This window comes from Uloborus diversus, chromosome 5 (assembly GCF_026930045.1).
Source record: "Uloborus diversus isolate 005 chromosome 5, Udiv.v.3.1, whole genome shotgun sequence".
Taxonomy (NCBI): Eukaryota; Metazoa; Arthropoda; class Arachnida; order Araneae; family Uloboridae; genus Uloborus; species Uloborus diversus.
Window position 1 is genome coordinate 85,066,912 of NC_072735.1, and position 13,923 is coordinate 85,080,834.

General features: G+C 34.2%; 1 protein-coding gene across 2 annotated transcripts in view; it reads left to right on the top strand.

Moving 5' to 3' along the window:
* Window positions 1–383: 383 nt before the first annotated feature.
* The window catches only part of LOC129223409 (GMP synthase [glutamine-hydrolyzing]-like), a 70,808-nt gene continuing 57,268 nt past the window's right edge, over window positions 384–13,923 (top strand). The window contains exons 1-3 of one of the 2 annotated variants that reach the window (XM_054858004.1): window positions 384–478; window positions 8,540–8,642; window positions 10,229–10,320. In XM_054858004.1, coding sequence (XP_054713979.1) covers window positions 8,553–8,642; window positions 10,229–10,320 — 182 coding nt within the window. In that variant the 5' untranslated portion in view covers window positions 384–478; window positions 8,540–8,552. Of the gene's footprint in view, window positions 479–7,776; window positions 7,944–8,539; window positions 8,643–10,228; window positions 10,321–13,923 lie in introns of those variants that run through there. The other variant, XM_054858003.1, reaches the window with a different exon arrangement.

The following is a 13,923-nucleotide window of genomic DNA, read 5'->3' on the forward strand; positions in this document are numbered from 1 at the left end:
ATTCAAATATTAAATTCCATTCTGAAGTTTTGGGCGAATTAGAAGTAATTGTATCCGAAAACGTGAAGCGAAAGAAACCGCGAAGGTTTTACGTTTTCTCTAATCACTGATATCCGTTTTACATATGAGTAACAGCCCTTATAAAAAAGAAACCCTTTAAAAAACACTTTGCTTCTTACGCACGGTATTTCAGATTATACTATTTCTTAAGAATAAACAAGATTAAACCGCGCAGAGCATACGTCTGCGTAAATCTTGTCTTTGTGCAAACAATTACTGTTGCCGAAACATTCCGCTTTGAAATGCATTGCTTATCTTCACTCCAAAAAATTTGCTCATCTGAGGTGGCACGATAAGATTAGTTTGCTCACTTGGACTGCGCGACAAAAGTGAAGTACTACTTCCATACTGACAACAGGAGGAGCTGATCTCGTTCGCACACATTCTGATACATTCCGTTTCTTCGAAGTTCATCAAGGTAAGTTGGCAAATTTCAACTCCTGATGTGTAGTTTTTTTCCTGTTTGCGTCCATAACCAAGTCCGTCATATTGAATATTTCTGGGGAGGAGCAAAGGATATAAATCCAATGCAAATTGTCTTAAAAAACAAAACCGTCGCCTGCTTTTTATGTAAATACATTAATTTCTCAATGCTTTGCCGTTCTGTTGTAGGATGGGGCTATGTTTTTTGCTTTTTTATTACTCAGTTCAGAAGTTCCCAAAAAGAACTGAGGGGTTTTAAAACAAAACATTTTTTATACAATCATAGCATTTTAACTTATCAAAATTTAAATATTAAGTATGCATTTCAATGTGCGACGAGTGCAGTGGCGTACCTAGGGGTTGGCAGGAGTGGTTCTTGCTAGGGCGCAACAGTAAAAGGGGCCGCATTTTGGCAAGATAATGTCCTTTTCTGCTGGGAGAAAAGAAAAAAAAAATAAACGTCGTACATTGAATACAAGTAGCAAAGCTGTCATTAAGGATGTTAAAAAGTTGCCTAAAACGACTATTGTGAACTGAGAACTATTTGGGCAAGTATATAAGTGAAAATATAGGATGAACGAGCCATGCATTCAGCTGCATTTGACAACTATTTAATCAAATCAGAAGCTAAAACAAAGCCCCCTCCCCCCTTGCAATCTTCTCGTTGTCGTTGTGATTTCTCTCTTTTCATTCCTAACTTGCGTTATTTCAAAAGCGAGATATTTTGGGTTGTTATAAAAGAAAGATTTTGAAGAATCTTCTGGTTTCCTGTATGTTGAAACGAGATTGGTTGATCCAAATAAATGCTGTTGCGAAAGAAGTACAGGGATAAAAAGTTTTTGCACAGTAAAATTTTGAATGTAACTTTGTAACAGTTGACACCTAACGAATTTATGTAACAATCAAACAAAAAACTGGAAAAATAGTCCATTGCACAAACAGAAATATCGTTGTTCTCTTTATTTTCACTTCTAAACTATTCAAAAAAGAAAAAAGAAGAAAAGTTATGATTTTTTTGTTTTTAAAATTTGGAAGGTGTGTTGTTTATAGGCTTGCCAGACGTCCCGGTTTGACCGGGACAGTCCCGCTTTTCAGACATAGTTCCGGTGTCCCGGCCGGTTTGCTTCACGTCCCAAAAAAAGATAAATTTGATCACAAATGATCAAAAAGGTCCAAAAATAATTAGCTGTGAAAGAATATTTAGGATAATTACTTCATCATTTGTAACATATTGATTTGTGAAATTAATGGCGGATTAGCAAGATAGGAATTTTTTTAAAAAGAAGTCCTATAAAATGAAAAGTCTATCTAAATATTGTTCAATTTTTTATTCCTCATTCAAAATATTTTTTCAAACTAAAATAAATTGCAAATATTTACATCTAAAGCCCTGGTTTCCTAGAAGCGAAGTCGCCAATCTTCGGCGTCGCTCCTCGCCGTCCTCGCCGAGGGGAAAACTTCATTCTTCCGCGCATGCGCGCCCAAGCTAAATCGACGTCGTGAATGGCCACACCGGAATCACTTAACTTTGATTTCAGCGTCACGGCGAGGAGAGGGCTTAAGAAGTGAAATGTTCAAATTTTATCTACTTATATCATTTTTATTGCCCCCGTTTTAGGTTCATAATTAATAACCATTTAATCATAGCATTGAGAATAAACTGCCTCATTAAACATTCCAGAAATCAGCCTAAGTTGTGTAACCTTTTGAATACTAACGATGCTAGAAAAGGGGGGGGGGGCATTCCGGTGTCCCGCTGTCCCGGTTGAACATTTCAGAAATCTGGCAAACCTATTTATATATACAGTTGAATTTCAACAACTCGAAGCTTATAACTCAAATATTCCTTTATCGCGAAGTTTTCATCGGGTCCCAACCCAAACTCTTGAGGTTGTTGTGGAAACTTCCCATAGCTCGAACGTTTTAGTCGATCCAGTGGTTGGAAGTAGCGCGCTACAAGTAGCGACGCTACTGTAGTAGCTACATTTTTTAGTAGTTTGTAGTGTAGTGCACTACTTTAAAAAAAATAGAGTAGCGAGTAGTTCGCAACAAAAAAAAGTAGTTTGTAGTGATTTCTGAAAACTACTTTTGAATAAAGTTTAAAAAGAAAAAAAAAACGCGTTTTCAAACGAATCTGACTGGTGCAAGCCTTACGCGAGTAAAACTTGCGCCAATCAGATTCGTAAGACTGAAAAATACGAGCTGACCTCTGATATATTATTTTGACGCCACGCGTTCTATCTGTTTGACGCCATTAGTTTGTTTGGCATAGAAACTTACACATTTTCCCAATATTCGCCTTGAATAGAGCATGGCTTAGAAAGAAAGAAACGAAGTTTTTCCCTTTCATGCAAACTTTGCCCGCTAAGCAAAATGCTTTCGGTATCAATTCCATTTGCACATACAGTCGTATCTCAACATACGCGAAGGATGCGTTTCAAACTTTAGATAAACAGCCAGCTTTGTGAAATTATGTTTCATCAACTTCATATTTAGAACGAAAATAATGCGGAGCGGCGATTTGTACGTTAACAATCTGATGTTTCGACTAGTACGGTGCGAGGAATTTTGGCTTTCAGTGATGCTAAAAGGAAATTCCATTCACGAAACTAATATTTAGTACCCAAGAAAGAAGGTGATATAAGCCCTGCTCTTCCGCTCCGAAAATTTTCGTATTGCAGGTGAGGAATTCGCATCAGCTGCAAAATTCGTTTCTCTAGTAAAACTTGCTATATAGACATTTCGCGTTAGTCGAATTGCGTTGTAATCCGAGACCACTGTTGTTAAAAATTGCACATTGAAGTAAAGTAAGCATTTTTATTTATGTTTCATGTTTCGGATAATTAGTAGTACCGTTTGGGATATTTTTCCTATTTCTTTATTTTTCTTTTTTACTGACTAAATGTTGATATATTAACATATTAAAAGTCAATTATTAAATGTTGTGAGTTTTTGAGATTATTCGGTAAAATTGAAAAATGCTTTTATTTCATTTTATCAGGGGCGTAAGAAAAGAGATGCTGTCCAGGTTCGGAACCCTAGCTTGAAGTGCAAAAGCAATTAATTCCTATGAAATATAAGTTCCTTTAAAATTAACTCATATAATGAAAATTAAAGTTTTTCTCTTTCGTTTAAAAGATGCTTTTCATCATCTAAATCAATTTTATGTTTATGTATGTCTATGTAAAATTTAAATCAAATTATGACTGAATTTATCTCAATTTCAAGTAGCCGAGTTACACTTCTTGAATGAAATACTATTTACTGTCGGGAAAGGATTAAAAATTTGAAGGTTGAATTCCTTCCACTTTTAAATCCTTTCTTGCAGGGAATATTCGTGCAAATGGTAAAAAATGTTTGGATTGGCGAATCGTTTCAGTAAAGGCCAGAAAGAATAAATAATTTATAGCAATACATTTGACCCTCCTTTTTACGCGGGGGTTAAGTTCCACGGAAATGCCGCGTAAATCGAAACCGCGTAAATTGAGACCTAATAGTAGTTTTTAAAATAGGGGTTAGGTTCCGTAGATAAAAAATACTTCATTCCAGTGATGACTAATTGTATAATAAGTTTAATGTGTACTTATTTCGATTATTATGCACAACATGCACAAAGAAAACAAACTAATTTCGTGTTCTGTTTATAATGAAGAGCTGACTATGATAGTCTTTTGGCAGTCATTAAGAATTTTTCTCAGTAATTCTTTGCAGAGCATCAACGCATACGTGATCACTTGCGTCATTTCCATCACAGAATCTTCTTTCACTTCCATCAGAACGATCATTTCTATTGTCTAGGAAAGGCACAAAATTTTAAAGGTGAACGTTCTTGGTTATGCGTCACCGAAGTCGGTATCCCCGTTGGTTTTTTTTTTTTTTTTTTTGTCACTCATGAAAGCTCTCCTTCCAGTGAGTTCTGAACTGTGTGAGTTTCATAATTTTACTTCTGGAAAGAGCTCTGGGACCAATTGCAAAAAATGTCTCCAGTGGCCCAAGCTCGATTATTAGCACGCCAAAATGCAGTTTATTACGTGTAATCTACAACCTTTAGGAATTTGGATTTTGAAAGATGGGAAAATTTTATCTGTTTGCATTGTCGCATCCGCGTAAAACCGAAACTCATCCGCGTTAAATAAACTAAAGGTGTCAAGTCTTAAACCGCGTATAATTGAAACCGCGTAAAATAAACCCGTGTAAAACAAGGGTCTTCTGTATTCCATGTTCAAATGAGCCAATATATCAATCTGAAATTTTTTTACATTTTTTCATTCAATCCTCAAACGGTGTGTATGTTATTTATTTATTTATTTTTTAAAAAGTAGCGAAGTAGCGACTACATTTCAAAAGTAGTTTGTAATTGCTACATTTTGGAAAAAGTAGTTGTAGTTGTAGTTCGCTACAAAAAAAAAATGTAGTTTTTCCAACCACTGAGCCGATCCCTTAGTACTTCGAGTGATCGATAGTTGACTGTGAAGTACTCCGGAAACCTTAGACTCAATGGTCTAAGCCGGAAACGTAAGGGGGGGGGGGGGAGATTGTCCCCCTATGCCCCCATAAAACCGCCGAATCCGCCCATGCCTACACCCAAATGCTAAAACTTCGTACGCAATTACGAGTATAACACTAAAAACCTTTTTATTGATTTGTTTAATCAATGCAATTTATTTAACCCCCCCTCACGCCCCACCCCTCTGCCGCTTTGACCCTGATGGTATCATTTATTAATGCAATGCCTAACTTTTGGATTTTTATAACTGCAAAAAGATAGGTGTGATAGTAGCATCTAGCTATGGAGTAATTAATAAATAAAAATTCGCTCTTTGAGGCTGAAGACTCAAATTTCTAAACGGAATATGGTATATGGAGACAAAACATCGATGCCGAGCCGATGTACCCGTCCTATTTTCTTTGAAAAGTAGTTCCAGCGTTTTTTTCACAAACCTAATAACGAGTACATTTTCTACCACAAAATAAAAATACGTAAACAATTTAGAAGACTACGGAATATGCAAAAAAAAAAAAAAAAAATTCCTCACACCAGAAAACAGCTCTGTGAAGGAAGTTATAAGCAAGTGTTTCTTTCAGACTTTTTGCACCGAGGGGGCACTTTAAAAATTTGGGGGGGGGGAGGCCTTATCTTAAGGTTTGGGGCAATTTTTCGGTAGGTTCAGGGGCGCATTTAAGAAGTGGGACGCACCCCCTCTATGAATTAAATTTAAAATTGCCCACTGCGAATAATTTTATAACTTCAAACAAAAGAGAAACAAACAATAGGAATTTCCATTACAGACCGCCAAAGATGACTCAAAACATCTCACTCAGGGGCGGACGGCGGACTGGCCTACTGCCGGTTCGGGGCCGATGCGCCCTCCGGCCTGTACGCCCTCGAACGCCCTCTGTGTGCCTTTTCCCTTTCCCTCACCCCTTTTTTTTACTCCCCTCAAACCTGTGCGACTTTTTTTTTTAAATTTCTTTCTTTCTTTCTTTATTTTATTTATTTATTTTTTTTTTTTGCTCCCTTGAAACTCTGTGCCTTTGGTTTTTTTACCCTCTCGATCCTGTGCTCCTAGGGATTTTTTTTTGGGCCCTTGATCCTGAGCACCTTTGTTTCGTTTTGCACCCTCAAGCCTGTGTGACTTTTTTTTTTTTTTTTTTTTGCGATCTCAAACCTGAGCGCCTTTAAGTTTTTGAGCCCTCGAATTTTTTTTTTAATTTCTTTTATTTCTGTCCCCGAACGTGTGCGCCTTCCTTTTTTTTTTTTTTTTTTGCGCCTTCGATATTGTGCGCCTTTGCTTCTTTTTGTGCCCTCAAACCTGTGTGCCTTCGGTTTTTTTTTCTTTATATTTATTTTTTGCCCTCAAAACTGTGAGCCTTTTTCTTTTGCTCCCTCAAACCTGTGAAACTTCGTTTTTTTTTTTTTTTTAAATTCTTTCTTTCATTTTTCTTTTTTTTGCCCCCTTGAACCTGAGCGTCTTCGGGAGTTTTTGTATTTTTCCTTTTCTACTAGAAAATCGCCGTCAAGATATGACGGGTGAAAATTGCTTCTACATTTGAACGAAGCAATTGCGTGTTTGGTGATATTTTGATAGTTGAAATTTTAACCCTAACTCCGCAGTGGATGAACCCTCAACTCCAGTAGATAGCGTTCATTGTAGATCACTTTTTTATTTCTTCATTCTCCTGAAATGCACAGTCTTACCAGTAAAACAGTTAAGTAACCAGACCCAGTTCAGCCTTGTCACAATAAAGCCTTTCCCTGAATGTTAAAACTTACCAAAACATACTATCAAGTTATCATGACGTGGCGGGAGTTTCATTGTCGATGACGTCAAGAGCGTTACTCGATGATTGGATATTATGCATGCGGAAACCATCAAACCCCCGACAAAAAAGAAAAAAATACCCCTCGAACCACCTCCCCCTAAAAATTTTGATGACGCAGTCTCCGCCATAATCCCCCCCCCCCTGGTGAGCACCCCTGAATATCACAACAGCAATAAACATGCAACAGACAAAAGAAAGAAAAATATAGAGGTACCCTTTTTGCTTGTTGAGCGACGAACTTTTAGCAATTAATAGTCCGTATTTTGTCAGGGGAAAAATGTGCTTTTAGCAATTCGTTGACAGAGAGGGACTTTTCATTGACATTGACAACATGGAGGCCATAGAGGCGCCCCCCCCCCCACCCCAGATAAATTTCAGAATTTTCTATTATTTCCATACTTTTTTTTTTATTCAAAAAAAAAAAAAAAAACAAATCTCGCGGTGGTGTAAAAGGGGTTTTTTTTCCTTGCGGGAGGGGGAAGGAAGCAATTGACATCATCCGGGAATACAGTGCTCCTCCCCCCTCCCGGAGAAATGCCCGAAAGAAACAAGGGTTTTTGCAATTGTAAGGTATGATACCAGTTATCAAATTTCAGTTTGTAAAAGATTCATGACGAACTTTCTTCATTACCAGAATGTATTGATATTTTTTCATTTTTACTATTAAATGAATAAGACTTTCAGAGGCTAAATTTACAATTACTGTCTTCAACTTTATTGTTGAACAGCTATGTAATCAGTCAGTATTTTTCTTTAATATGAGGGAAAAATTTCAAAAATGCCATTCTCGGGGTAAAAATTTTCAGGTGACCCGAATGAAAAAATAGGGACTGTTTCTTTCAAATCCGGAGCGTTTAGTTTTTAAATTAATAAAGCAATATCCTGCTTCACATTCTTTATATTCTTTACTCCACAAATTTGTTTTGGCAAAATTTTTTTTGAGGTTCGGCAACAGATATTTATTATATACTTGAACAAGTGCGTTTGCTCTAGCGATATATGTAGTGTTAGGAATAATTTTTTTTCCATCACGTTGGGTAAAATACCGCAAAAAATTATATGTGGCCGGCATGTCGGAGCAGCAGGCCAAAACTGAAATTTTGGAAGAGTAAAGACGGTTTGAAGAAAAAGAGCAGGTGATTACTATGTCTTCAAGTTAAGCTACACTAACGGAAAACGATATGTTTTCATCGCCTAATGCGGCGAAAATTGTTTTCAGTCAATTTCTAATTTTGTCATTTTTTATTTTGTTTACTTTTTAAAAACTACAGTCGAAATCTTTGCGTATCTACAAAGCTGCTGTAAACTGCTTAGTTTTGTTCCGATTTTTTATGCATGAAAGATCATTGCAGTGTTCTACGTGTTCATGCCGCTTTTTCCCCTCTTTTGTGTCTTTCCGATGACTTTCAATTTTTGAAAAAATACATATTCATGAATTGTCTTAGAATGCTACTAACGATTCGTACGGTAGCTTTGTTTGTCTCCTTGCACGCACTTCATTTGCTTACTTACCTGTCAGAAAACATTGATATGTTTCTTAAATTATTTTCGCAGATTTTTCAGCTGTACTCTAAAGTAAAGGTTTCAATTAATCGTTAATATTTATTTCCATAGCTTTTGTACATTTTTTGTTATTATAATTAAAATAGATCATCTGAACCAGTTGAAGCACTATTTATTTTGATGCTCTTTTACTGCAATTTCAAGTTTTTAAAACTTTAGTCTTTTTCAGGGAGAACTGCGTCATGCAGGACTCGAAGTCTGGTAACTGTGTTAATGGAGTTTTCCATACAGAAAAAGTAGCAATTTTAGATGCTGGAGCTCAATATGGAAAGGTGAATTTTTTCATGCTTAATTTTGTGTGAAGAAGGGTATTGTAATTTATTTTTGTTGAAATTGTATTTAGAACTGTAATTTTTTACATCTTGGTTCCTAATGTTTCCTAAATTTTCAAAAAATATGTACTATATAATATTGTAAAGTAATTTACGTGAAAAATTTACTTATCTTCTTCTGACACTCCAGAAAATTTCAACTAGTTTTCTGAAGCAGAAAGCTTGTAATTTATGGGTGTTCCATCTTGATCTCCGTAAGATAATACATTTTCAAGGGTCTGTTTGTCTAGGATATTTCACATTTTTTTTTCCCGTGTTAAAAGTCAAATGATGTTCTAAAATTTTAAAATTTAAGCATAGGGTGAGGTGGGGTACGTTGGATCGCCGGAAACATTGGCTCGCTCTTAAGTACTTTAATACTATTAATATATATATTTTTTATTTTATGACCAACAAATAGCACCTATAGTCCTACAAATCCTATAATGAAACCACATGGTACAGTTATATTGAACATTTTATTGTAGAAAGTTATTTCAGTAGTCCTGAATAATTTTCAGAAAACTGTAACTTGATTTTCTTTCATGATTTTCATCAAGATAGCAGGGAAAAAAAAATTGAACTCTTTTCTTTAAATAAGTTCCTTTAGTTTAATATAATTGGCAATTTTTTCAACTTTTGTCAAAAAGAAAAAAAATGACACCACTTTTTCAGGCTAAGAAGGTGGGGTAGGTTGGTCCACTCTTTGTGGGGCATGTTGGACCCAACCAGCATACCCCACATAATTTAAAAACTTTTTTTTGCTCTTAAATCTCAATAACTATAACGATTTTCTATGATTTTTCTTTTGATTTTTAAAAAATAATTGTGCACTAATGGTGAATGCTTGTTGCTGTTTTTTAAAGGAAGATGATTTATCAAAACATCATTTTAATATCTTATATTGATTTTTAAACTTAATATTTTTTACTCTACACACAACAGAGAATAAGGTAATTACAAAGTTTAATAGTATATATTACTAAAATTATAACAAATGCTGTTTGAGTTATGCGAACCAAGTGCCCCACCAGGCAGACAAACGTACCCCGCCCGTGAGGCACGTTGGTCCACTTTACGAGGTTCCGTTAAAAAATTAATGTAAAAAAAGTTTATCGATTCAACACTTCCAAAAAAATATGTGGCGTTGAGAAGTGTTAAATGAAACTTATTGTAGAAAATCGAACTGATCATTCAATTTTTTGATGAGATAAAAAATGCTAAGTAAAAAAGTGGACTAACGTGCCCCACCTCCCCTTAGTAATGTGCTGGCAGGCAGTAACAGTAGCACGCTTCAAAAGCTTTTAATTTAAAACCCAAATTTAATGTTATTTCTTGAGCCACTAAACTGGCTGGTTTGGGTGACTCTTTAAACAATATATAATAGTGACATGTCAATAAAATTCCTTTTTGTTTCCAGTCTTTAACTATTTTCTGTTATTTTAGACATGTTTTATTTATTTATTGATTTTTTTGAATAAAATTACTTGAAAACGTGATTTCATGTTGAATGTATCGGAATGATGTAATACCAAGTTTATTTTTAGGTCATTGATAGAAGAGTAAGGGAATTATGTGTTGAAACAGAAATTCTTCCTCTTAATACAAAAGCTGAAACATTACTAGCTCAAGGCTTCAGGTAAAAATATTAAAATGTTTTAAATGTGAGCATTTTTTAAAGTCTGTTGGTTTTAAAAATATCTTTCAATTTTTTACTCAGTGTACCAAAAAAATTAAAATTGACCATTAGGTTATTGATTTTCATTTTTAATGTATTGAGCTATGAAACAATGTAATTAGTGAACAAATTAAATCTGGGATAATTCCAGACGAATTAGCTTTTTGGTTATATTTATATAAATTCATATTCAAGAGAACTTTTTGTTATCTAATGATGGAAAGTAAATTATTTTTAAATAAGGTGAGATAACTTGTTAATTTTATTTTTTTAGCTATTATCTTGATTCTTATATTTACGATTCTGGAATACTTTTCACTGAATAAAGTTCTATATTTAATGTATAAAATTTTACATTTTTTCCTATTTTTTACTTAAATAAAAACTAGGGTTAGCATATTTTTGCCAAAGGTGGTAAAAACTGTCCCCGCAAAAAATACATTTTTCGTCAATATTAGCTAAAGTTTCAAAAATAGTTGTGCTTTATTTTGTATGAAATGTACATAGCTAGTTCCATTTTTAGTCATTTAAAAGCTATTAATTGTTTTATAACTTAAAATATTCAATGCATCATGGAACAGCAATCTATATGCTAAATTCAAGGCCGTGCTTAGGGGGTGGCTAACTGTGTAACCACACAGGGCCGTTAAAATATTTTGAAATTAAGGGGCTGCTTAAATATTACAAGAGACTAAAGTATTTCTGTATGAAAAAATATCTTATTTCTAATGGTATCAACGAAAAGAAGATGCAATGGGACAAACTTGAGCTACAGCACATCAAAAATAGGTGTTTTTTCATGTGAACAATTTTGACAGCCACTTTGGATGCCAATATCTTTTAGAGAATCAATATTTGACATTCTAAAATCCAGGAAAAAGTTTCTCCACTGCATTTTTCTTGCCACTTTGCATGCAAGCTACCAGGTTCGACGAGTCTTTATTTAAGTCTTTATTTCATCAATTACATCGCTTTCAGATTCCAAAAATTTTCTTTACAGCTATATTTTGTGCCATATTTTTTCTAATTAATATTGTAATTACCTTTAAAAATCCCGAACTAACTTATGCAGCTGGGTGACACTACAATGGGTTATGTTTTAGGAGAGAATAAATAAATAACAAAAATGATTATTTATCGGCAATTAAAACAAATTTCGCACAGGGCCGCTAAAACTCTAAGCACGCCCCTGGTTAAATTTGTACTGTTTTAGTCAATCGTTCTAAGAGACAATGGCGCCGGAGCAAGTACTTACAGGTGCATAGGCAGATGCTGCACCTAAATAGTGGGGGGTCAAAAGAAAAGTATGGGTTAGGGGGCATGGCCCCTGAAGCTGCCTTTTTTTTTTTTTGTAAAATTGGGTTATATTACTGGCTTTTAATATTACCAATTTAATAATGTCTAAATGGAAAATGGCATTAAAAATCTGAAGAGCTGGCCACCACAGACTTTCCCCTTCCATCAAGTTCCACTCTTATGAAATAAGATGAGAGAAGTTAATTGGTTTATAGTGGGGACTGAGCGATGTAGGAATTTCTACATTGAGGTGCATTGCCATTCTTACATCATAATGTTGCAATGTATCATAGTTTTGAAAAGCTTTACTTTAACTTGCTTGTTTCAATTTTACAAATTATATACAAGGCATAAAAATATACACATCTAGATACTTACAAATTCTAGCACCAGCAAGAAATTGCAAAAAAAAAAAAAAAAAAAAGACTCACCAGTGTTAAGCACAAGAAAGCTATTATAGGTAATGAACACATATTGTTTTAGGATTACTATGAGCCTATTTTCCCCAATGTGAAAAGATGTTAGCTTATAGGAGCAAAGTCAAGCATTCCGTTACCCATACTACTTTCTAGTACCTGATCAATATTCTCAAAAATAGCTAAATCGTAAATTGTTTCAAAAATATTTTTAAAATATTTTAAGCTGATTTCTAGGAATGAAACATTCCTCATCTAAAAAATTAGTCTTCTAATTTTACTTTCCCAGAAAAAGAAGAAAAAAGCATGAAAGAAGGCTTAATGTAAAAAAAAAATAAATAAATAAACGAACAAATAAAATAGCAGCACCTTTTAAATAAAGCAGTAATACACTTTTTCCATTAAAAAAATTCTTTAACAGCTTTCAAAACGAAAAAATAATAATTAAAATTAATTAGCATATTAAAATAAATACATCATATCAAAAAAGAAAAAAATTGTTTCTTTTTCCCCTGTTGCCAAAAATAATTTTTTAAATGTTACCAAAATAAATAAAAACAATAAAATGTCAACTTAAATAAATAATTTTCACTGTCAAAAAAAAAAACGTCTGCACATATCTTTATGTAGAAACATAAACGACTTCGAGTTTATCCGCCAAAAACTGAATACCTAAATTAGAACTTTAGCGTGAAAATAAAAACTAGTCATATTAACAATAATTATTTCACAGTTAAAACCATAGCTGCGGAGTCAATCTCATTTTGGGATAAAGGAGTTGGAGTTGAATATCCAAGAATCGGAGTCAGTCATTTGTCCTCCGCGTATAAATTTTCCCCAAAGCTACGCAGTCAGAGTCGAAGTCAGGGAGTTGGAGTCCGACTAATTGTTGGGCACAGGAGTCGGAGTCAGGTGTCCCTAAATTGTCGGAGTCTGTAGTTTGTCGTCAAGAGCTGTTTCCAACAAAATTTGTTTGAAGTTGAATCTGCATTGACTTTCAGTTTCCCCGTACGCGCTAATGTTAAGTTTTTTGAACTGTTCAAAATTGAACAAAAAATAGTTCAAATCAAAAAGTGAAATATGGGAATAAGGTGTACTCGCCGAGATCTTTCGAACAAAAAAAAAAAGTTTGTTGGAATTATTTATTCAAAAGTTATTAGGGGGGACAGACCGGCAGACAGTTTTCCCCCATCTCAATACCCTACTTTCCAATTTTTAATTTTTCAATATTTTTTTAATTATTTTACTTATTTTTGATTTTTTTTCTTTTTTGCGATATTTTTAAGATGCATTAAGCCTTCTTTCATGCTTTTTTCTTCTTTTTCTGACTTTTACTGGGAAAGTAGGCTAAAAAGGGGGTTCCTTGTAGGGGTATGACATTGATGTCGATGTTTTGGAAACATCGATGTTTTTGTTAAAACATCGATGTTTTACTTTCGATGTTTTCGGAACATAGATGTTTTGGTTTCGATGTTTTTTCGATGTTGATGTTTTTGTATTATAATTGAAAATTGTAGTAAAATTCTCCAATTTTCTCGCTAGGTAATTAAGTTTCCTTTTGAAATTGCTCCAAAAATTTCATTTATTTGCGCACATTTAAAAAGTTTGATTTTTCTGTGTAAAGGATGATTTTTGGGAAGATCGCTACAAGATGGTAAAAGATAACTGGAGGGTGAGGAAGAGATCAAAGCTATTGGAAGAACTCGACACTGGTAGTCTGTTGCCAGAACTTAAAGTCGATTCTAAAGCTCCGAATCTTAAACTAAAAGAGAATCCTATATATTACTACGGTGAATATTATAACTGTAAAAATTCAGAACTGTTAAAAGTTGTGTCGAAGTATTTGATAGTG